This window comes from Lepidochelys kempii, chromosome 3, assembly GCF_965140265.1.
Source record: "Lepidochelys kempii isolate rLepKem1 chromosome 3, rLepKem1.hap2, whole genome shotgun sequence".
Lineage (NCBI taxonomy): Eukaryota > Metazoa > Chordata > Testudines > Cheloniidae > Lepidochelys > Lepidochelys kempii.
This window is the reverse complement of record NC_133258.1, coordinates 168,811,728-168,834,176: the sequence shown is the minus strand read 5'-3', so window position 1 is coordinate 168,834,176 and position 22,449 is coordinate 168,811,728. Positions and strand designations below refer to the sequence as shown.

Sequence of the window (22,449 nt, the reverse complement as noted above, 5' to 3'; positions counted from 1 at the left end):
ACCACCATGGCCTTGTCCAGGGAGGAGGAAGAGGGGGCTAATGTTGGACCAGGCACCTTGGTTGGTTCCTCAGCACCCACAGGAGCCTGCAGTGCTTTGTCCTGGGGCTTGGTGCTGTGTTCGGTACCAGAGTCCGATTCTGGGGTATCCCTGCACAGTACCGGTGGTGCCCTGGCTTCTCAAAGAAGTCCATGAGGTGGGGAAAAACCCCCAAGGGTTCCAGAAAGGCCACTGCATGGTAGTCAGACCCCACAGATATGACAGCCAGGTGCCCAGGGGTACCAAAGAACTCAGTGCTGAGGTGGGGTAAGAACGCCTGGGGAGCGGTGGGGTCGGCTGCACCGATGTGGGGGACTACAGTCCCAATTCCAAGTCTGATGACTATGAGCTGCACTGTGGAGACCAGGGCGGTGCCATGCCACTCAGTGCCGAAGAGGGTCACTGAAGAGATCTTGCCGCTGTCAGCAACTCTGAGTCATCGTTATAGGGCACTGTGGTGCCGTGGCTGCGGGTTCCTGACGGTGACGTATCAGGGACAAAGAGCAGCCTGGCATGGGTCTTGCTCTCTCCCTAGTCCTTTGGCACCAAAGATACTCCTCTTCTCTTGGTGCTAGCAGTGTTTCTTCTTGTACACCAGGGAAGATGATCAGTGCCAGGAGTCCCGGCTGATGAAGGAGCGCTCTGCACCGAGGCACTTGGTGCTGAGTCTGAGCGTGGCTCTGGGGCTGGCCTTAGGGCTACCCCATGAGTAGGATCTTCAATCGAGCAGCTCGGTCCTTCTGAATCCAGGGCTTAAGCTCCTTGCAAATTTGACAGCAGTCTTTCCTATGAGCATGCCCTAAACGCTTGAGGCAGCTCAAGTGCGGGTTTCTCAAAGGCATAGACGTACTGCACAAAGTGCAAGGCTTGAACCCTGGTGACCAAAGCATGCCTCGGCACCGGGACAGTGGACAACTCCATTATCTAAAAGTGGAGGAGCCCAAGCAATCTAGAAACTACTAAAATCTACAGGTTTCAGAGTAGCAGCCATGTTAGTCTGTATTCGCAAAAAGAAAAGGAGTACTTGTGGCACTTTAGAGACTAACCAATTTATTTGAGCATAAACTTTCGGGAGCTGTAGCTCACGAAAGCTTATGCTCAAATAAACTGGTCAGTCTCTAAGGTGCCACTAGTACTCCTTTTCTTTTTACGAAAACTACACTAACTTCTAAAACTACAATAACTATGTACACTAAAACTGAGAGAAAATCCACTAAGGGAAGTATTGCCTAGGCAATGAAAGTTCCAGCAACCGTCATGGGCAGTAAGAAGGAACTGAAGGGGAGCAGAGTCGGTAGGGACCTTTATACAAACGCTATGAGCCCGCAATGCCAGGGAGCACTAGAACCAACCAAATGTATACCACTAAGGGAAAAAATGCCAGCAACTGTGCTCGGGGCACGCACACACCTACACTGGAATGAACATGTGCAAGCACTCCGAGAACTTAATGTTACATTTCCAATTTTTAACATATTTACTTTTAAATTCCTCAGTTATTTATAAGTCACAAAAGATTATACAATCTAAATAAATAGAATGATTCTGTTTGGCTCTTATGCAGTCCTCTCATCTGTCTGGCTCATGTAAGAGACAGGCAGAATTGCAGACCATGTGTGAGTCCCAGAAGTGCAGAAGTTGCTTCATTTCTTCTCCTGTGAAGGAGGTGGGGCCATGGCACTGCTTTCCCCTCCATATAAGTTGTGCTTCCCTAAAGTACTGTGTCTTCCCAATACCCTTTACTCCAAGCCATGCCTAATGAGCACAGTCTAGACCTAAATAGGTAGGGTGATCTAATACCCTTTCACATGGAATGACCTACAGAACAGGAGAAACAATATTTCTCTCTTAAATGTCTCTGAGCAGCCTCCAAAATAGTCAGAAATAATGGAAAGAGTAGAGTCTCCAGGCCCTGCTTACCAGCTAGGGAGGCCTCAGGCAGGAAAAATGCAAACTCACTGATGAAGTTATATAGTAAGAACCCCTCCCCACAGACTGAACTAACATCTCTGTACCTAGGCTGACTAAACTACAGCTTGTGTGCCAGAATGTGAACTATATTTTTAAAAGACATATCTGCAGATTCTACCCTGATTTTAGGTCACTAATTAAAAATGTAGTCCATTGCAGTTCATGACCTGTATCTGTTTTAGTACAACTAACAACAACCTGTTGTAGCTTATTTTTACCTCTTCTATAATATTTCCTTCAGTTTCAGGCACAGGACTCGTAGAAGAGCTCTCTCTTAGTTTCTTAATGGCATTAAAAGTCTGCAACAAGAAAAATTAGTTAATTTATGGCATTTAACTAACATACAATTATTATTTGTATTATGATAGTGTATAAGGTTCCCATTCATGGACCAGAACACCACTGTGCTGGATGCTGTAAGATGAGAGGATGCAACAAACAAACTGGTGGAGGAAAGCATACGGAAACAGTGACTTTTTCTAATAATGCATTTCTAAAACCAGTCCAATTTAATTAGCTATGTATTATGAACATTTTATATCATTCATGAAAAATCCTGGAAATAAAACTCTGATTTACCTTCAGTATCCATCTGATCATGTCTTTGTGCACTTCCAGATGAGGTGCATTTTGCAAAGTTTCTAGCATAGCTAATATACTAGGGGAATTACTGGGTGCCTCTCCAGGTCCTAGAGCAAAGATATAGACAGCTATATTTAGTGTATTTGACCTGTTTATACTGGACTAAACATGTTATGTTTCAAAATAACTTCATAAGCCATCTCTAAATCCTATAGATTAAGAGATAATTTTGACCGGGTTTTCAAGACCATACACATTGTCCACTTGCCCTCTGTGCTAGCTTGGAACTGGCGCAAGGGAATGATAGAGAGAAACTTTCTGCTCACTTCAAAGCAAGAATCTTGTCAATTTAGTGACTTTACCAGATCACAGGAACTAGCTGGAAGATGCATGGGAGGGATAACAAGATACTTATATCAAATATACAGCTATCAGCCCAAAATACCCAGTGTTTGGTCATTAAGTTAAGGAGCAGGATTTAAGATTGTTGCAATATTAATTTAGTCAATTCGTAGTAAAACAAACAACAAAAAAGCTTATCAGTGGGACATTTTAGAAAAATGTAATATTAGAAAAAGATAATATTTAAAACACAAGAGGATAAATATTAAGCTTATCAGACACTACCCCTATTATTAGATATTTCAGAACCTAAACACTTATGTACATGCACATTTTCTACAACGGATTATTTTTGTAGAATTCTACACTTCTGGGGGTTTTATGCATTGAATTATATACATACAGCATTAAAGTGAATTAAAAAAGCATCTTTTAAAGTGGCCTTTTAATGCATCTCAATTCAGAAGGGCAGAAGAGTTTTATATACAAAATATTAGAGATTAATATTCCTGATTTTAAATTTGCTAAACATTTGAGGAATGGACATACTTGAGATCTTCTGAGTGAAGGTAAATGTTACAACATTCTCTTCATTGAGATTCTCTAGGTGTTGTTTTTCTTCTTGTAGTGCCATTCCAATCAAGTGCAAAACCTATATAAAAATCACTAATTTCAGACATTGTATCAAAAATCATTTTATACAATCCCCTAATGTCTATAAGGAACTAAAAACACTATATTGAGAGAAAAACAATTGAGTAAAAAGCAAAATTACAAGAAAGTGAACTTCATTTAGTAACTACCTACATTGTCTTTGCAACGTAGTTGTACCTGTGTCAATCCCAGGATATTAGAAAGAGACAAAGTGGGTGAGATAATTTATTGAACCAACTTCTGTTGGTGATAGAAACTTTCAAGCCACACAGAGACATGAGGAAGAGCTCTGTGTGGCTCGAAAACTTGTCTCTCTCACTAACAGAAGTTGGTCCAATAAAAGATATTACCTCACCCACCCTCTCTCTCTAAGATTGTCTTTGGCATATCTGTCTTAATTCTGAAAACAGAGTTTTTATTACTGTATCCAAGTCACAAAAAGTACTGTATACTACATGAGTGTTTCCAAGGTTTTGTATTCCTGTGTAGCAACTGTGAAGAAAAGGTTACTTATCTGTACAGTAACTGGAGTTCTTGGAGGTGTTGTCCCTGTCGTTGCTCCACCTTAGGATGTGCACGCTACAGTCCGTTCTTGGAGACTTTTAGTTAGCAGTAGCCATGGGTCCAGAGGTCTGCACCTATGCCCTCATGCTCCAGTGCAAGGGTATATAAGGAGGGGCAGACCTGCCACCGCTCCATTCCTTCTCAACCAAAAACCCCAAAAGACTCTGCAGCAGATGGGAAGGCAATGATGGAGCAACGAGTGTGTCTGACCTGATGCAAGTTACAGGATGGCGTGTCCTCTGCCACTTGGCACTGAGTGACTCCCTGGGTCACACAGTGACCCAAGGATGGTACTGGAGTTGAAGAAGGCTTCTTAGAGAAGTCCTTGCTCCTCAAGGAGTCCTTTGGTCGAGAGGTCTCCACCTCTGGTACCAACGATGACAGTGCTCTTTGATGTAGTTCGCTAGAAGACTTTTCGATGAGTGGTGTACCAGAAGTCGTCTTGGTCTATTGGCATCTTGGTCCAGGGGCCTGTAAAAGACTTAGCAGTACTCGTATCAGGATGCGAAGTCTCCTAGTTCCCTGGCCTCAAAGGTGACTTTTCCCTTCTTCTGGAGTCTCTCTAGGGAATGTGGTTTCTTCCTTTTAGAATGTTTCATTTCCAAAGCTGGCCCAGGGTCTCTGTTTACCAAGGTTGAAGACACCGGAACAGTCTGAGCAGCTGAGGCCAATGTACAGAGAGGAAGTAGGACCCCCCCACACCTCTCAAGAATACGCCATTAAGAGGAGCTTCTATCTATCTTTCCTCAGTTTCCTAGATCTGCTCTTAATCTGGAACAGACCTTGCACTTAGATGGGACATGGGACTCTATCTGAGGCACCTGGAATGCCCATCACTGAGGGGAACGAAGCGTGGCAGGTCTTGCAGGGTTGGAAACCCAGGATCTTTGGCATAATCTAACCAGGGAGAATGCAGACGAACACCAAAGGTGAAGAAGGCCCTAACCACAAAAAAAAACTGGCTGGGGACTGAGGGGAGGACCCCCCAAAAGCATAAGCCTGTGCTTAAACCAAATGAGAAACAAAGAACAAAATTAAATAAAACACTGAGAAAAAAATAAAGAATAAAGGCAGTAGCTGTGAAGCTAACATGGACACTACAATGCTCCATCTTGAGCCAAAGACATCTGTGAAGGAACTGGAGTGGCAGTGGCAGGTTTGCCCTCCCTACATATCCTTGATCAGAGCACAATGGTGTATCGCATGCAGGTGCAGGCCCTGCTAACTAAAAGTCTGTGATCAAGAACGCGTGGGAGCACATACATCCTAAGGTGAAGCACCCATAGTTATCCAGCTATTTACCAATTTATAAATGGTGCCGCATTAAACTGAAAATACAGACTGCCCCAACTGGCCATAAAATGGCCGAAATCAAGAGTTTAAAATAGATAAACCTATTAGTGAGCTCTGAAGCTTGTCAAACATACTGTCTCTGGCTAACATAGATTAAGTTCCAGAAAAGTCAGAGAAAGTTCTTCCACATGTCCTGGAGCATTCAATTCCAGGAATTAACAACAAGAGCAACCTAGTAAATTGTAACCACCTTGGGCCATTTATTAGACAAACAGTCACTAATCCTGAGTGTAACACTGCTGAAGATAATAAAGCGAAAGTGCAAAGCCCTGGGATCCTCCAACATAACCAAGGAACTAAAATGAATTAACTGGAAAACTATTAATTCAAGCCAAACTATCTGATAATTGTCAATATGATGGGTAATTGTCAATATGATGGGTAATTGTCAATATGATGGGTAATTGTCAATATGATGGGTAATTGTCAATATGATGGGTAATTGTCAATATGATGGGTAATTGTCAATATGATGGGTAATTGTCAATATGATGCAGTCTGTCACTGTTTGGGCAAAATTCTGCTCTCCAATACATGCATTCAACTTCCATTCACTCCAATGGGACTAATATGCAAATATCAGAGTAGAATTAGGCTCACATATTCAAATACTGACTATTAAACATATGAAAAATGTGTTATTGAATTACAATTAAGGCTAAGATTTTGTCACGGTTATTTTAAGTAGAAGTCATGGACAGGTGACAGGCAATAAACATAAATTCATGGAGCCCGTGAACTATCGGTGACTATTAAAAATAAGTGGGGGCAGGGCTAAATAGGGAGGATGAAAGGAGTCTCATGGGGGAAGGGGGAGACTGACAGGCCAAGATGCCCACCATTGCAGGGGACACCCCCAGCTCCAGAGCTGGCTGCAGCCCCCAGGCAGGGGCACACAGCCCCAGCTACAGCACAATGCCCAGCAGAAGCCACAGGGCTGGCTGGGGCACAGCAGGGGAGGTGCAGCCCCAGCTTTGGAGCTGGCCGCAGCCAGCTGCTGCTGCCGGGTAGGGGCATGTGGCCCCAGCTGTAGCTCCTGGCAGAAGCCACGAGGCTGAGGTGCACAGCCCCGACTGCAGCACAGCCCCCGGCAGTAGCCACAGGAAGGGGGGTTACAGTGGGGGAAGGTGCAGCCACAGTTCTGGAGCTGGCCACAGCCATGGAGCAGGGACGTGTAGACTCTGCTGCAGTCCCTCCACAAACCGTGGGGCAGGAGCTGCAGGATCCTGATTCTAGCCATCCAGCCCCAGTTGCAGCAGGGCAAGGGCACACAGTCCCGCCTCCAGCCCTGGCTTCAGCACAGCTGAAGCGGACGAAGTCACATAGGTCCGGTATATTCATGGAATCCGTGACTGCTGTGACCTCCTTGACTAAATTGTAGCCTTAATTATGATTAAACTTCCTGACTCTTATGTTGTTAAGATTTCAATGTTATGGTTCCCACAGCAACTACATCTTGTCCCTCTAGCACATAGTTATTATTTTGTACAATATTATGGTGTGATATTCAGGTTTCAGAGTAGCAGCTGTGTTAATCTGTATCCGCAAAAAGAAAAGGAGTACTTGTGGCACCTTAGACACTAACCAATTTATTTGAGCATAAGCTTTCGTGAGCTACAGCTACAGCATCCGATGAAGTGAGCTGTATCTCACGAAAGCTTATGCTCAAATAAATTGGTTAGTCTCTAAGTTGCCACAAGTCCTCCTTTTCTTTTTATGTGATATTCAATTCAGTTCAAATTTATACACTGCATATTTTGAGTGCAAAGCATCAAAACAGAGTGAATTTTAAAAGCACAATTGGGAAATTCAGTCTCAACATTCCAATAAAGACATGTATGATCTCAGAATCAAAAACATTTTCAAATGGTTAGAATTTTGAGCCCAATCCTACAGTCTTTAAATAAATGAGTAATCCTTATTTTTGCCAGTTAAGATTAAATTTTTATTTGTAAACTAATTTTTTTCATACATCAAAGACAAGGGCCCTCATGGGGGAATTAAGTCTATGCCAAGCTTGAAAATGTGTTTTTATTAAAAAAAGGCAATTATAAATTGACAGAGAATCTCAAAAGTCCCGTAACTGGAGAAAATTGCTTTTTAGTTTTGTTTGTGTGTCTCAGAATTTCATTCCGTTTGGTTTTTTTTTGTTTTTTTGTTGTTTTAAAAAATCACATTTTTCAAAAAAGATTTACCTTTGAGTAGAGAACAAGCTTTCGATATTTCAACCCCCAAATGTACTGTTTTTTGAAAGTTACAGAATCTTGAAAATACAAGGTTGCAAGAGAAGGCAAATGCTTTCCCTACCATAAAATTAATTATTCTAACTAGTCCAAACAGAATTCTTTCCTCCTACATATACAAATATATTTGAAATTGACGCCACCTGTTAAAAATGTACCAAGAGCTCTAGAACCTGCTTCCCCTACCTGTGCTTTCATACTCAAAGATGATTTGCTGCATGCAATTCAAAACTAATACTAATTAACTAGGTGAAGACACTATGTGTTATTTTTCTAACTAACAGTAAGCTAGAAAAAAAATCCTCAATTTACATTTGATCTTCTACATTTTTCAGCTTAGCTCATTTGGCTGTTAAGATATTCCTGATGCCATTAAAGTTACCAGGATCTATACATAGATGTAAATATCAACACACTAAAATGGATATTTCTACTCTAACATGTGCACAGACTTAAATGTCTATACATACCCTCTGCAGCATGGACTCAGACCAGGCATAGCTGTTATGTTCTACTGCCCACTGGAGTATTGTTCCCAAAATGCACAACATGACATCGGACTGGAGAATATTAATCAGGCTTGCAAAAAGAGGAGAGAGAGGAGGCAGAACAGGAGGTGGAAGTGCTGAAACAGAAATTCATTTGCTAAACATTAAAGCTTTTGAAACGTTCCCAATACCTATACAATTTAGAACTTCTCTTAACAATTTAGTAGAATCTAAACCAATATACTGTACTATGTAATTGCTTGATAAGTTGTATTATTAGGTAAAGTACTTCATAAACCTAAAAACTACTTAACTGAATTATAAAAAAGCATTAAACAGAGACATGGAACAAAGGAAAGCATTAATTTCTGCACAAACGTTTTGCTTTACATTATTGGGGTAATGAAATGAAGTAAAAGCATTAATATATAAAACACTAAGAGTAGGCATTACAGATATTAGACCAATTTTTTTTTCTGAAAATAGGACACCTTTGTTTAACAAGAATTACTCTGAGTCAGAAAAGCAACTATGCTGGGGGGATAAGGAGTTCAGAAGGCTGGCTCCAAGATAGATTTAAATTCAAATCCTTGCTTACTGGGTTGGAGAAAAAGATTGCTTTTTGGCTACTCTAAAAGGTGGTGTTATTCTAATGCATAGCCTTTGAGTGTGAAAATAAGAGAAAATGGGGGCATCCATGGGAATACATATACCATACTTCCCCTCTCCTCTACTTCCCCAAGAAGTAATACCTGTATCTTCTCTGTTTTGTCTTTTCAGCTTTCTTTGTGCTTCCTCTGCCTGACAAAAGGAATGGTGCTAAGATTATTCCAAATCTGTACAAAGACACAAAGTGACTACACACACACACCCTCTACTTTCCTGGTTGTGTCCTTTCAATTTTTCCTTCTACCCCATAATCTTTACATTAAAGACACTAGCAAAACTCACTGGAAATTACATTTATTACTTTCTTGCTTTATATTTTACTTTAAGTTACATTTGTATTTGATTATTTCACTGTTAGTGTTGCTCTAAGTTTTTCTTGTATTTTGATTCAATCTGGATTTATTTTAACACAACAATTTTGAGACAAATCAGAACTTTTATAAATCAGAACCACTGAAGTGGTGAACTCCATAAAACTGAATGAAAACTTATGACATCAAAGTATTTTTGGTACATTAAGACCCTAACCAAGCAATGAGTTCTGTGCAGGCAGACTCCTACACCTACATGAAGCTTCACTGATTTCAGTGGATCTCTGCACCGTGGTGAAGTGAGCTGTAGCCCACGAAAGCTTGTGCTCAAATAAATTTGTTAGTCTCTAAGGTGCCACAAGTACTCCTGTTCTTTTCACTGGCATAGGGTTTCCTGTAGAATCAGAGTCAAAATCTCTAAACATGCTCTAGAAGAGTAAAGCTTTTTGTAAAATATTGGCTCATATTAGCCCTTAAAAGAAGAATACAGCTTTAGAAGCCAAGTACACAGAAGACAATGTAAAAAGTGATAAGTCTCTTGTTTTTTGTTAGTTACCTTAGATTGCTCTGCCCTTGAAAAGTGATAGAAATAGAGATTGAAATCCTTGGTACATTCTGGTTTTAGTTCATACAATCCTCTGCCTGTTAATCCAGGTTTTCTATAAAGAAAGAACATACGTTAGTTAAACCATTGATATGAGCAACTTAATACTAAATTGGCATGATTAAAAATTGCTGCTCATGAAACATCCTAGGAATAAAACAGCAGAGGTGATACAGGTTATGAATGAGGCACCTGAGCAGAGCTGTGTGGGGAAATGCTTCGGCTCTAGCCTATGGTTTTACTCCCTTACATAAATAACTCGCATTCAATATTTTAAAATGAGATATCAGAATAAAAAGTAAAACATACTTGAAACAGGCAACGGCTTCAATTACACTTTCCATTCCAGTCTCTTTGTTCTCCTGCATGGAGTTGGAAAAAAAAAAAGAAATTATGCATAACCACATTAGTTATCTGATTAACTTATTTCCTGACATATCAAATACAGCACCAGGCACATGATGCAAAATATATGCAGTACTAAGTCATTCTTCTGGCACTTTCTACGTATGTCTTTTTTAGCAGTCTTAAACAAATTCAATGGTTTTTACAGTTTTATCTTAAAAGAGACCATGCCAATTTTAGAGTTACACTTCAGTCTTTTTTTTTGTTTTAAAGCTACTATTGTACAAGTTACACCTAAAATTACTGGAACTGAAAGATTAAAAAACAGAACTATTTTCTTTTGTTATTTTATGCATTTGACAGCGTCCTATGTATTGTCAGTTTCTTCTGTTTCTAAGAGCCTTTTATACAAATACAAGTGAGCAAAGTAAAAAATAGTAAAATGTGCTTGCAATCCCCCTTTCAAACTCCCCCACCAAAACAAAAACAAAAAAAACAACATACCCGGCAGGACAACTCATGGTTAGTGAAGTACTTAAAGCATTTTTAAAAATTGATTAGATTTCAAGTTGCATGCAAGCATCCCCCCTTTAAGATGTGTTACAAAAACCAAACCAGACATTCAGACATTCTCTCTGGATCAGTAAATACTACCTTATTTAACTACTCAAGAATCACAAATGTAACTCATTTTAAATTCCAGGTTTTAATCTACTTTTACTTTCTCAAGTGATTCACAGAGATTGGAATCATCTTCATAAAAAAGTTTCTTTTTTAATCAATGAAAATTTATTACACAACTTGAAAGTAGGTCACAATTCTTCCAGAGTTTTCAGTTTTAAATTTTTTTTAAAGCCACATTTTAAAAACATTGGAAGAATGCTCTTTTTGCTATCTTATACAAGTATTTATCCAAGATTTACAATAATCAGTGTTTCTTCTTATCCAAGTACAGCGTTCCATTTTACGGTACGCTATATTGGGCATAATACCATGCAGTCTCAATTAGCCAAGAACTTTGGGGATGCTGAATACACCTAAGCTAATTGAAAGTTTATATTGTTGCAAGAGCTGCTCAGTAGGTTTTAAACCTGCAGTTAGGATCCTCTACTGACTATACATTCCAAGAGACAAGGTGGGTGAAGTAATATCTTTTGTTGGATCAACTTCTGTTGGTGATATAGACAAGCTTTGAAGCCATACAGATCTCTTCTTCAGGTCTGGGAAAGGTACTCAGATGGTGAGCAAAAGCACATCACCAGGTCTCCCAATTATGGACAGCATGAAGGCAGATGGCTGAGGAGTTCCTGATGCTCCACTCCTTCCTCTTCTATAGAATTTCCTTCTTCCACCACACAACTCTCCACCAACTGTTTGAGTAGCATTTATCTGAACTTGCCCATACCCTTATCTTACAGAGGAACACATTCCCAGCTTAAGGTATGGGACACAAGCCTGTTTCAGAAGATTCAGACACATAAGGTTTCGATACAGGTTACTTTGTACATATTTTTTTTTAAATTACTTACATCTTCTGGTAATGCTTTTACTAATTCACTGTGGGCCATGGGTCTGATGCTCAACTGATGGATAATTTCTCGCTTGATTTCATCTGTAGCATTTACCTGTCCTACTCCAGGACTAAATCTCTCTCCTGTAAAAATAAAAGCAATTAATTAACATAATTATGAACACAATAATGAACATAAATTCATAATTACTCACTGAAAAACTAGTTTAAAATAAGTATTCTTATTCTCTTTCCCCGCATAGCCTCAGGGAAAGGAGCTTTCATGAACTCTGGCTCACCCACCACTCTTCCCAAGACACAAATTAAGCCAACCTAGTCTTGAGGCCCTGTATCTTTATGAGTATACGTCTAGAGAAGAATGACTGGAGTGAACACTTTTAGGGACTGGTAAATGTGACTCTTATGTCAGAAGGGCCACTGCTGAACAAAGAAGGGTCTTTCCTTTCTCCTAGGAAAGGATCATGAGGTGCAAGAAATGAGAGAACAGAAACAAACTCAAGTGGTCCACACGGCTATGTAAAATGATACCAAGATGATCCAACTTGAAATGAATTGATTAAACACATCTTAACTTACCAACAATCATTATAATTAGATATAGCATTTCTTCTATAAGAGTATTATTCTGTTGAACTACATCCTGAATGAAAATAAATGGAGAAAAAATGAATAAACATTTTTCAGTTAACAACATATTTTAAAATATTTTTTGAAAATAGATTTTCTAGGATTTCAAACTGCAGCTTAAGGTCTGTTGCCCATGCTCACCCTTAAACCTATCAGTGCTAGTCATTTATTGAGATGCAGTAATAATTCTTTACACTCTTCTTAAATGCTAAACGTATGATCCATTATTAATTTGTGGTGTTACTTTAAAATTCCAGTTTATTTACACAAAATTGCACCCATAGCAAGTTTTGAGTGTGATTTTTTTTGTGTGCATTTCAATACCCAGATGCAAGTTTATGAGGCAAGGAACATCACAACATGCAAGTTTTTCGCCACATGCAAACCGAGAATCTTGGTTTTGTTGAAGATTCTTCAACAATTTAAACATCTGTATGGAGGACTGGTTCTGTTTGTTTCTCGTTTTGTTTTTTAGAAACTAGGTAAAAGTTTGTGCATATCAACTTTGAAGGTGTTTATTTAATGGATTTTCTAATTAATGCATCATAACTTAAATTTATAAAGTTTAGCACTTTCAAAACAGCTTCTCTTGTTTCCCAAGTTCACTTGTGTTAACCCATGTCAGATATGAACATAAGAATGGCCCTACTGGGTCAGACCAAGGATCCATCTAGCCCAGTATCTTGTCTTCCAACAGTGGCCAGTGCCTGGTGCCCCAGAGGGAATGAACAGAACAGGTAATCATCAAGTGATCCATCCCCTGTCGCTCATTCCCAGCTTCTGGCAAACAGAGGCTAGGGACACTATTTCTGCCATGGTATTATTTTGAGTAATAACCACTGTTTCTGCCAGATTCTCCCTCTGGAATCCAACATCATCACTTTTCTCTAACCAGACTGCTGTTGAACGACATGAGAAACTGTCTCTTCACCAAGAGTCCAGTGTAATGTCTTCGCAGAACATCAGAACCTGATTAGCCAGAGTGAGACAACAATAGTGGTATGACATTTTAAACCTACATTTTAAAACCACCCAAGAGCTCCTTATAAGGGGAAATTTCTGCTTTAGTGCTACATGGCCCAGGAATCAAAACTTCCACACTCCTTTCAATGCCGTTACTTTGTCATTCTAAGGCTATTTCTACACTTCGCAACTTACAACGGCACAGCTGTGCCACTGCAGCCACACCATTGTAAGGTGCACCGTGTAGCCTCTCTTTGTAGCCAGGAGAGAGCTCTCTTGGCGACAAAATAAAACCACCTCCAATGAAGGGCAGTAGCTCCATCACCAGGGGCAGTGGGGGTTATTTTCACACCCCTGAGTGACAGACATTTTAACGACAAAAGTGCCAGGGTAGACAAGGCCCTAGACTATTAAATTGTAGGTTTTTTTTGTAGTCATCTGTTTACCATTAAGAGTTTAAAAAAATTTTTTTTAGCAGTTTTTCCATTTAAAAAATTATGACAAAAATATTTTTTTTTTAAAAAAAGAGTACCTTATTGGTATTTTCAGTATTAAATCTTTTGCCATAGTCTGGAGTGCTAAATATCTGATAAAGTTCAAAGCGACTCAGCATTATCATCAGGAAATGGTTTGGATCCATCATGGACACACCTGTCTATTTAAAAAAAAGTTCAAGGGAAAAACAGAAAAAGTTTATTACACATGTACAAAAGTGAACAGGTGGAATTATGGGGTGGATGGATATTATGCACAAAGTACTATATTTGTTCATAGTATATTCCTTATGGAATTTATTTTTCTCCATACAAACTTAAATTACTCATATAGGCACCAATCCTGCAAGTGATGCCAGAGAGGTGTACAGGTTTGCCTGAACAGAGTCTCTTGCAAGACCAGGGCTGTTTTCCTTCTGGTTTTTACCAGACAGTTGAAATGCAAGATTTGAATTAACAACTTCGTGAGGCCCTAATCGTGGACAGGACCCCATAGGACTTGGTGCTTTAAAAACAGAGACTCAGTCCCTACCCCAAAAAAGTTACAACTTAAGATCTTTCGCGAATGTGTTATAAATAAAATCCATACAAGCTAAATTTTCAGTTCTTAGGCTTATCTCATCACTATCTTTTTGTTTCTGCCACCCCAATTTGTGAAACTAAGAAGTACTGTGGATCATTGAATATGCCTATATAAATGAAGTTTTTACTTATTTAAAAATAATTCCTCCCCAAAAAACTTGGTAAATGAAGACTTTCCAAGCTTTCCCTGATAAGAAAATATTATAAAAAAAAGAATACTGGTTTAAAATGTGGTAACATTCCTTTCCCCATCAATCTACAGTTTAAGAAAAAATGAGGACCAGGATCCATAATTGCCTAACATTATCTATTTGAATAACCTGGACCTATTTAAAAAAATAAAATAATCTATGGGTGAATGATTGTGTTAGAACCCCTGAGAACTCCTGTCCTCAACCCAGGAATATGCCATATCCCTCTGCTGATGTTCACTGAAAAGGACTGTGGATAACTCAAAACTCTAATGTTACAACTGCTCACCTTGCTTGGTTTCCTTCAGGATAACAGGGGACCTTTTCTGGTCCCCCATTTGGAACAGGTGCTTCATCATGCCTCGGGACAAGTAAGCGCAGCATAGCCATCAGCTCCAATTTTTACTGATCAGCAGCAAACGAACCTAGCTCAGAAACCCATCTTTCCTGAACTGTTCATAATTCATGCTAGCTATTTGGCTTTACCTATGACAGATGAGCACATCTTCTCTTGGCTTTTAGTTTAATGATAGAAAGATTTAGGTCCTTGAAAAGCCCCTTTTAAAAATACTTACATATACACTATCATGCTAATCACGAATGAGAAACCACCACGCCTGGCTGAGCTGTATCAAATGAGAGTTTTTTTAACACCAAGTTGTTAAGATGGAGTCTACACCGCCAAGATGATGACATGGAAGTAACTCATTTTAAGAGGAGCACAAATGCAATAGCAGATGCTTTGTCCTGAAAGTAGTGCACAATAGCACAAACATCTCTAGACCACTGGACACGTGATCCCCCTCAGTTTCTTCTTGAAGGGAGGGAGTGAGAAGTGGAGAATGTGTAACATGTCTGCATTTTTATAAAAAATACGCACGACTCCGTTTCCCCGCTCACTTATGTATTGTGACCTACTAGGACTTATGGGGTTAAATCCTTCTCTGAGACAGGGGAATAAGAGATGGGTGTTGATCATTCATTCATTCCAATTCAAACATGCCTATGTGATCAAGAACTGTCAATATGTAAATGGATTTAAATTGGAGATACAATAAAAGATCAACAAAGGGCATTAACTTCTAGTGACGGGAAGGCAAAACAGAGTGACTGGAAGTCAGAGCACACTGTGATAAGAACTTTGCTGCTCAGTATCGGAGAAGAGATGAAATCCTGGATATTGGGGGCCAAAGAGGCAGGTATTGCTGCCAACATAAACACAAGTAAGCTTTTTTTTCCATCCCAACCTAAGGACCCTAAAAAATGGTATTCCAGCTGACTAATAAAAGCGGTCTTGTTTTGAAAAGACTGCCTTGTGTCACTGCAAACATCTGCAAGTCACATAGCTCCCAAAAGGGTAAAGACTCCATAAGAACATAAGAATGGCCCTAGTGGGTCAGACCAAAGGTCCATCTAGCCCAGTATCCTGTCTTCTGACAGTGGCCAGTGCCAGGTGCCCCAGAGGGAATGAACAGAATAGGTAATCATCAAGTGATCCATCCCCTGTTGCTCATTCCAGTTTGTCCTTTTGGGCTTGCTGAAGGAACCACATGAACAAACAGCCGTGCTGGAGCCAGAGGGACCAGTCTTGTAGTAGCCTAGCACAGAAGGGGAATGCTCCCACAACGATTATAAAGATTGGAAGCACACTTGCCCTCTGGATCTGTGCGAGGGTGTGGCTTTAACAGGGATGGAAACAGCAAGAGTCAGAAAGAAATGAAATCTCTACCAGAAGTAGTAGTGAGGGCAATGATCCACATGCTCCCTCTGCTTCCCCCGTCATTTGTCTTCAGCACACTTGTGGGGTTCATGCTTCTCTTTCACCTTCCCCATCTTCCTTGTGCTGCAGGGAGGGGTGAAAGATACTGAATGCTGCATCCAGGCAACAGAGCCTGTCCCTCATGCCATTGCTGCATTGAGTGGTGGAGATTTAATGGGACCTGGTGATTCACTCCAGCCAAGAAGAGCTGGAGCAGAAGATAAATCACTACAGTTTGCTGAACAAGTGAGCAGCCATTTCACACTGCCTGTCAGCCCCACCTTTCCCACCATTAAGCTAGTATGATGGATCTCCTTCGATCCTGGGGGCTGATCACCAGTTTGGGATACGGAAGGGATTTTTACCATATGGCAAAAGTGGGAAACTGCTGCATGGGTTATCACCTTCCATTCAGGATCTTGGAAGCTGAATTTTAGGGTTTAGAATTACAATCAATCATCACAACTTGGACAGGTTCCATGGAGATGGTTCAGAAAATGTTTAATTTGAGGTCTCTAATTCTGTGGGTTGCCTGGGCATTGGTCATGGGCACAGTTGGGCATGGTGAGGTAGTATGCCCCAGTTTGTCATACAGCATGTGGCTCCACCCATCTCTCCTATCCGTAGCAGAGAGGATGACAGAAAGGCAGGACTCCAGCTTCCAGTTAGGGTCCCTGGGCAGGCCTGACAGCATACAAAGCCTGCCCTTAGGTCTGTAGTACCTGGGATCACTGGTACTAATTGAGGTCTGCACTGCAACCACCCCACTGGGTAGTTTGGAATGGTTACCTCAATTGGGTAGTAGTTTTAAATACAGTTTCGGCCTGTGTGTTTAACATACTATGGCTATGGTTTCCATATCTACATCAATACACAGGGAGAAAGAAGAGCAGGGAGAGCCATGGCCAAACCAGCCACCTGAGCTCCAACAGCCCTGGTACAAGAAGAGCCACACTGGCTTCTCCTTGCTCTCAGAGCTCCCTTTAATGCAACACAAAGGACAGAGGAACAACAGGCTGTGTTATCCTCGACACAAACCCCCATCTCAGTCCTTCTCCCCATTCAGGGGACTTATGGGGGAGGAGGAAGAGGAAGATGCTTGTTTCCCAATTCATAGAGAGGCTGGGGCATTAAAGAGTAGAGGGACATCTCTGGTATGGATGTTTGTTCTCCACCTTGCCTATCATCCAGCTAAATACCTTAGGAAAGGATGGAAGGCGTCCATTGATTCTTATCGTGCTTGGCTCTATCAATTCAGGGGTTAGGGGTGCAGCCACTACCACACACCTTCCACTAACTACAGGGACCCTGGCTCTACTGCTGCCAGAAGGCAGCTTTAAGGGCAGAGCTTAGGATCAGGGATTTTTGGGGACCCTAAACACTCTTAAATTCTTGCAAAGAGAATATTTTAAATTAGATTAACATTGGGCAAATACAGGCCTTAACACTTCCCTCTAACCTGAAGTGGGGATCAAAAATAGAGCTGCTCTTGAATATTCATCTTAATGTTAATCTAGATGACAAAATTAGGGCCTTATCTTCTGAAGTGATGAGCAGCTCAATATCTTGTCGGGTCAGGCCTGTTGTGTTTACCGTTGTGATAGAGGACAAAACCAAAATCCAAGACTTCCAAATAAAATTTTACTTATAGAATTGATTTATGTATATGCATCTCTATGATTAAAATACTGCATTAAGGAGATACCATCTTGCAAATCATGTGTCTGAAAATTTTGTACTTTCTATACTTACAAGTAACAAATGATTATGATAACAGAGTTGCCAACCCCAAACGTTCAAAAATCATGAGTCAGAGCCAAAAAAATCATGGAATGGTCTTAAAAATGAGATTTTAGAAATAAATTTGGGGTTGCATTCTGGTTTTTGAGCTTTTATTATTCAAGCTTCTCTTTTTAATCATGAGGGTGAGATTTTTTATTTTTATTTTTTTAAAATGATGCTGAGATTTAAATAATCAGGATCAGGGTTTAAGAAAAAACACCAGATATTATGAGACTCATGAAAATTGCAAGAGTTGGTAACACTGATAATTGAAAGAAGCCAGATTGAAATGTTTTCTCCCCAGTCTTTCAGTTTGTTTACTTAGTTCATCTGACAGCTCTACAGAATAGTCAGTTTCACAGTTCCCCCTAAATGATATGTTCCTCCCTTGAAAAAGACAATTTAAACACAAAAGGGGAGAACTGAAACCCCAATAAAAAAATGTGAAGAAGTTAAAAATTCAGGACATACAATATTAAGGTTTCTCTATCAATATACATATATAACATATAACACAAAGAAGCGATTACCTGAAGCATTATTATATCTTTATCAAACATCTCCCGTCTGCATTTCACATTATGATAGTAATAGATCTGAAAAATAATGCATTTTATTAATAAATTCTCCTCCTGCTCTGAAAATGCTTTCTTTAGTCAATGGAGAAACTAACTCTGTCTCATGATAGAGGATTAGAGAAAAAGGGATGAATTAGCCAATGGATTAGAGGAATTCCTGAAAAATCAAATGCACATTGGATACCTACGTACCTTTGACTCACTGTGAGGTAATATACCTGAAGATAGTTAAAGAGGGAACTGGAACAACCCATATATCTAGGTTGCCTAATATTTTCCATTCGGAAAGACTCCTGATCTCTTTTGAAAAATTTTAACACCCTCATTTGTTTGCCATTGTTTGAAATTCACCAGTGAGAAAGTCCTGTGGCCAAAAAAGTATCTTTTCTTTCTCCCATGACATTCAGTTCAGGTTGGTTGACAGACACTTTTGAGAACTGCCATTTCGCTTCTACTGAGAGCATGCCCAAACAATTTAACACGAATATTTTAATTTAAGTCTGCCTCACAATACGCCCAAAGCAGCAGCACCAAACACAATGTACAGGAAACCCAAGGAACAGACACCCTCTCCAGGAACTTTTGGGGCGTGGGCCAGCGTCACAGACTTACCAGGTTCCCCCCAGCAACCCCAGAACTCACTACATGGCTCAAGCGGACCCCCTCTCTCTAGGGACATCACATGGGGAAGGACCTCCCTCAACTCCGGGGGGGGGGGGGGAGAGATCTGGATGAGGCTCTCCCTGAACCCCCTTCCCACTCAGATGTCCATTTCTACCCCAAATCTCCAGGAAAACAGCCTTCTCCTCCAGATAACTAGCTCAAGCTGTGCTGCAATGCTGAAGATTCAGGGTTCAAACCCTAGTGATGATGCACAGTGGACCAGTTGTGATAGTTGCACATAACAGAATTTGCTTTTACCTTTTTCCTTAAAAAAAATAAATAAATAAAAATACATTCCAAAAGCCATATGCTAAAAGAACACTGCAAAGTCAAGCACATGAAACTTAGGAACAGCCAGAACTTAGGCTGCCCCTTGTGGAGAAGAGACCTCAATATTGATGCAAAAACTATATTAATAAAATTATAACTTACTATTTTAAAGTAGTTACAAACTTATTTGCACCTTTTCTGAATGTTGAGAGATAGCTACAATACTGTTATAGCCAGGATCTTGGAAATACAACAATAGGTATATTTAGCTACTTATGTTACAAAACGTTAAATTTCTGCAACATCTCTCTTTTACCAACAGAAGTTGGTCCAATAAAAGGCACTCTCTCATCTACCTTGTATATCTAAAGTTAACCAAAGGAATTTCAGAAAGTTTCTGCTTCTGTCTCCCAAGGAGAAGCATACCTCAAGAAGGCAGAAAATGCAAAACATATATGTTTGAAGTAGAGGGTATGTTAAGGTGTATTATCAGTAGTAGGGACTGTTAATCAGTAGGATGAGTTGGAGCAATAAACGAAGGCATACGAGCAGGTCTATTAGCCTGATCTGTGCAAAGAAAACCTCAGTTAAAGCCACACATGGAATTCTAGAAATAATCTAATTGAAATTAATCTTATAATTACTCTGAAAACTTCATTCGGATAAGCCGCTAAGAAAAACATGTATGGCTGGAAGTATTTTAAGTGTTCAAATGCTTAAGATGGCAAACTTATTTTGAAATGTATATTTGGTATCTAAATGAAATGTTCATGTAACAACTGCCTGATATTATTATATAAATAGTAACTTGTTTTATGTACAAATACAGAAAGGTAATTTGATGCTATAACTGGTTACTAATATAAGAAGTAATTTAAGTACAGAATATGGATATGGTTGGAAATTAGTTAGTTACTGGCATTAGGTTCAAACAACTCAATCTACTCAGGAAGATGAGCAAAATCATTAATCCAAAAATTGTCATACAGAAGACACAATTTAAACAGACTTTTAAGAGTTACTTAATTTTAAAAGATTGTTTTGAGAACTGAAAATTTCCAATACAAAGAACCGGAGTGTTTGGGAGTTTTTGAAAACAGATTTTCATTTCCTGTCAAATTCTAATAAAAGTTAAATAATCTCTCAGAAAATGGAATGAATAAAAAAGAAAAAAGTTATAACTAGCTTTGAAAGTTGTCTGATGTTTTCCTGCCACAAGAAAAAAAAAATGCAATTAAAGAAATGTTGCATACTCATTAATAAACTACATATTCATAAGAACGAGGACCATCCACAAAGGCATGGAGCCAGTGAAAAGAGTGACAGCACTGAACTTGAATCTAAACAAGCCTGAAAAAGGAGTGTTTTCCTATAATATCATGAAAATAGGAGAAAGGATATAAAAGATCTTAAGTGGGCACACCACCCACGCACTTCCAGCTACTCTTTTTAGACAGCAAGTACACCACAACTCATGCTTTCCATCTCCACAAGCAAGCTGCCACAGGCAGATAAGAAAGAGAGAAAACTCAGGAGGAAACCAACCAAGGAAAACCCTTCCACAACTTCAACATGGATTGGCGAGAGGAAGTTAATTCAGACACTATATTTAAAACTTATGGGTACTGAAATGCTATTGTAACTTAAAGGACTAATAGTTTCTCTTGTTAATCACCAAGTTGTTAGTATGTGTACTCCTGGAGAGAAGACAGGGGCTAAACTTCAGTAAGCAGAGAAATAGGGGGATTTAACATTCTGAATGACAGGTTTCAGAGTAACAGCCGTGTTAGTCTGTATTCGCAAAAAGAAAAGGAGTACTTGTGGCACCTTAGAGACTAACCAATTTATTTTAGCATGAGCTTTCGTGAGCTACAGCTCACTTCATCGGATGCCTACCGTGGAAACTGCAGCAGACTTTATATACACACAGAGAATATGAAACAATACCTCCTCCCACCCCACTGTCCTGCTGGTAATAGCTTATTTAAAGTGATCATCACGTTGGGCCATTTCCAGCACAAATCCAGGTTTTCTCACCCTCCGCCCCCCCCCGCCCCCCCCCCACACACAAACTCACTCTCCTGCTGGTGATAGCCCATCCAAAGTGACAACTCTCTACACAATGTGCATGATAATCAAGTTGAGCCATTTCCTGCACAAATCCAGGTTCTCTCACCCGCTCACAAAAACCACACACACAAACTCACTCTCCTGCTGGTAATAGCTCATCCAAACTGACCACTCTCCAAGTTTAAATCCAAGTTAAATCCCCCCAGATGTTCTCGTTTAACTTGGATTTAAACTTGGAGAGTGGTCAGTTTGGATGAGCTATTACCAGCAGGAGAGTGAGTTTGTGTGTGTATGGGGGTGGGGATGGGAGGGGTGAGAAAACCTGGATTTGTGCTGGAAATGGCCCACCTTGATTATCATGCACATTGTAGGGAGAGTGGTCACTTTGGATGAGCTATTACCAGCAGGAGAGTGAGTTTGTGTGTGTGGTTTTTGGTAGGGGGGTGAGGGGGTAAGAAAACCTGGATTTGTGCAGGAAATGGCCCAACTTGATTATCATGCACATTGTGTAGAGAGTTGTCACTTTGGATGGGCTATCACCAGCAGGAGAGTGAATTTGTGGGGGGGGGGGGGGGGTGGAGGGTGAGAAAACCTAGATTTGTGCTGGAAATGGCCCAACTTGATGATCACTTTAGATAAGCTATTACCAGCAGGACAGTGGGGTGGGAGGAGGTATTGTTTCATATTCTCTGTGTGTATATAAAGTCTGCTGCAGTTTCCACGGTATGCATCCGATGAAGTGAGCTGTAGCTCACGAAAGCTCATGCTCAAATA

At 40.1% G+C, this 22,449-nt stretch overlaps 1 protein-coding gene across 7 annotated transcripts in view; it reads right to left on the bottom strand.

The window, feature by feature from the left end:
- Nucleotides 1–22,449, bottom strand: part of UBR2 (ubiquitin protein ligase E3 component n-recognin 2) — a 106,150-nt gene that overhangs the window by 33,173 nt on the left and 50,528 nt on the right. For 5 of the 7 annotated variants that reach the window (XM_073339013.1, XM_073339011.1, XM_073339015.1 and 2 more), the window contains 11 exons: nucleotides 18,625–18,690; nucleotides 13,819–13,941; nucleotides 12,273–12,336; nucleotides 11,695–11,819; nucleotides 10,130–10,182; nucleotides 9,773–9,875; nucleotides 8,989–9,037; nucleotides 8,219–8,373; nucleotides 3,484–3,586; nucleotides 2,590–2,699; nucleotides 2,229–2,309 (listed from right to left, as the gene is read on the bottom strand). In XM_073339013.1, the coding sequence (XP_073195114.1) occupies nucleotides 2,229–2,309; nucleotides 2,590–2,699; nucleotides 3,484–3,586; nucleotides 8,219–8,373; nucleotides 8,989–9,037; nucleotides 9,773–9,875; nucleotides 10,130–10,182; nucleotides 11,695–11,819; nucleotides 12,273–12,336; nucleotides 13,819–13,941; nucleotides 18,625–18,690 (1,032 nt within the window). Of the gene's footprint in view, nucleotides 1–2,228; nucleotides 2,310–2,589; nucleotides 2,700–3,483; nucleotides 3,587–8,218; nucleotides 8,374–8,988; nucleotides 9,038–9,772; nucleotides 9,876–10,129; nucleotides 10,183–11,694; nucleotides 11,820–12,272; nucleotides 12,337–13,818; nucleotides 13,942–16,284; nucleotides 16,397–18,624; nucleotides 18,691–22,449 lie in introns of those variants that run through there. The other 2 variants (XM_073339017.1, XM_073339018.1) reach the window with 2 other exon arrangements.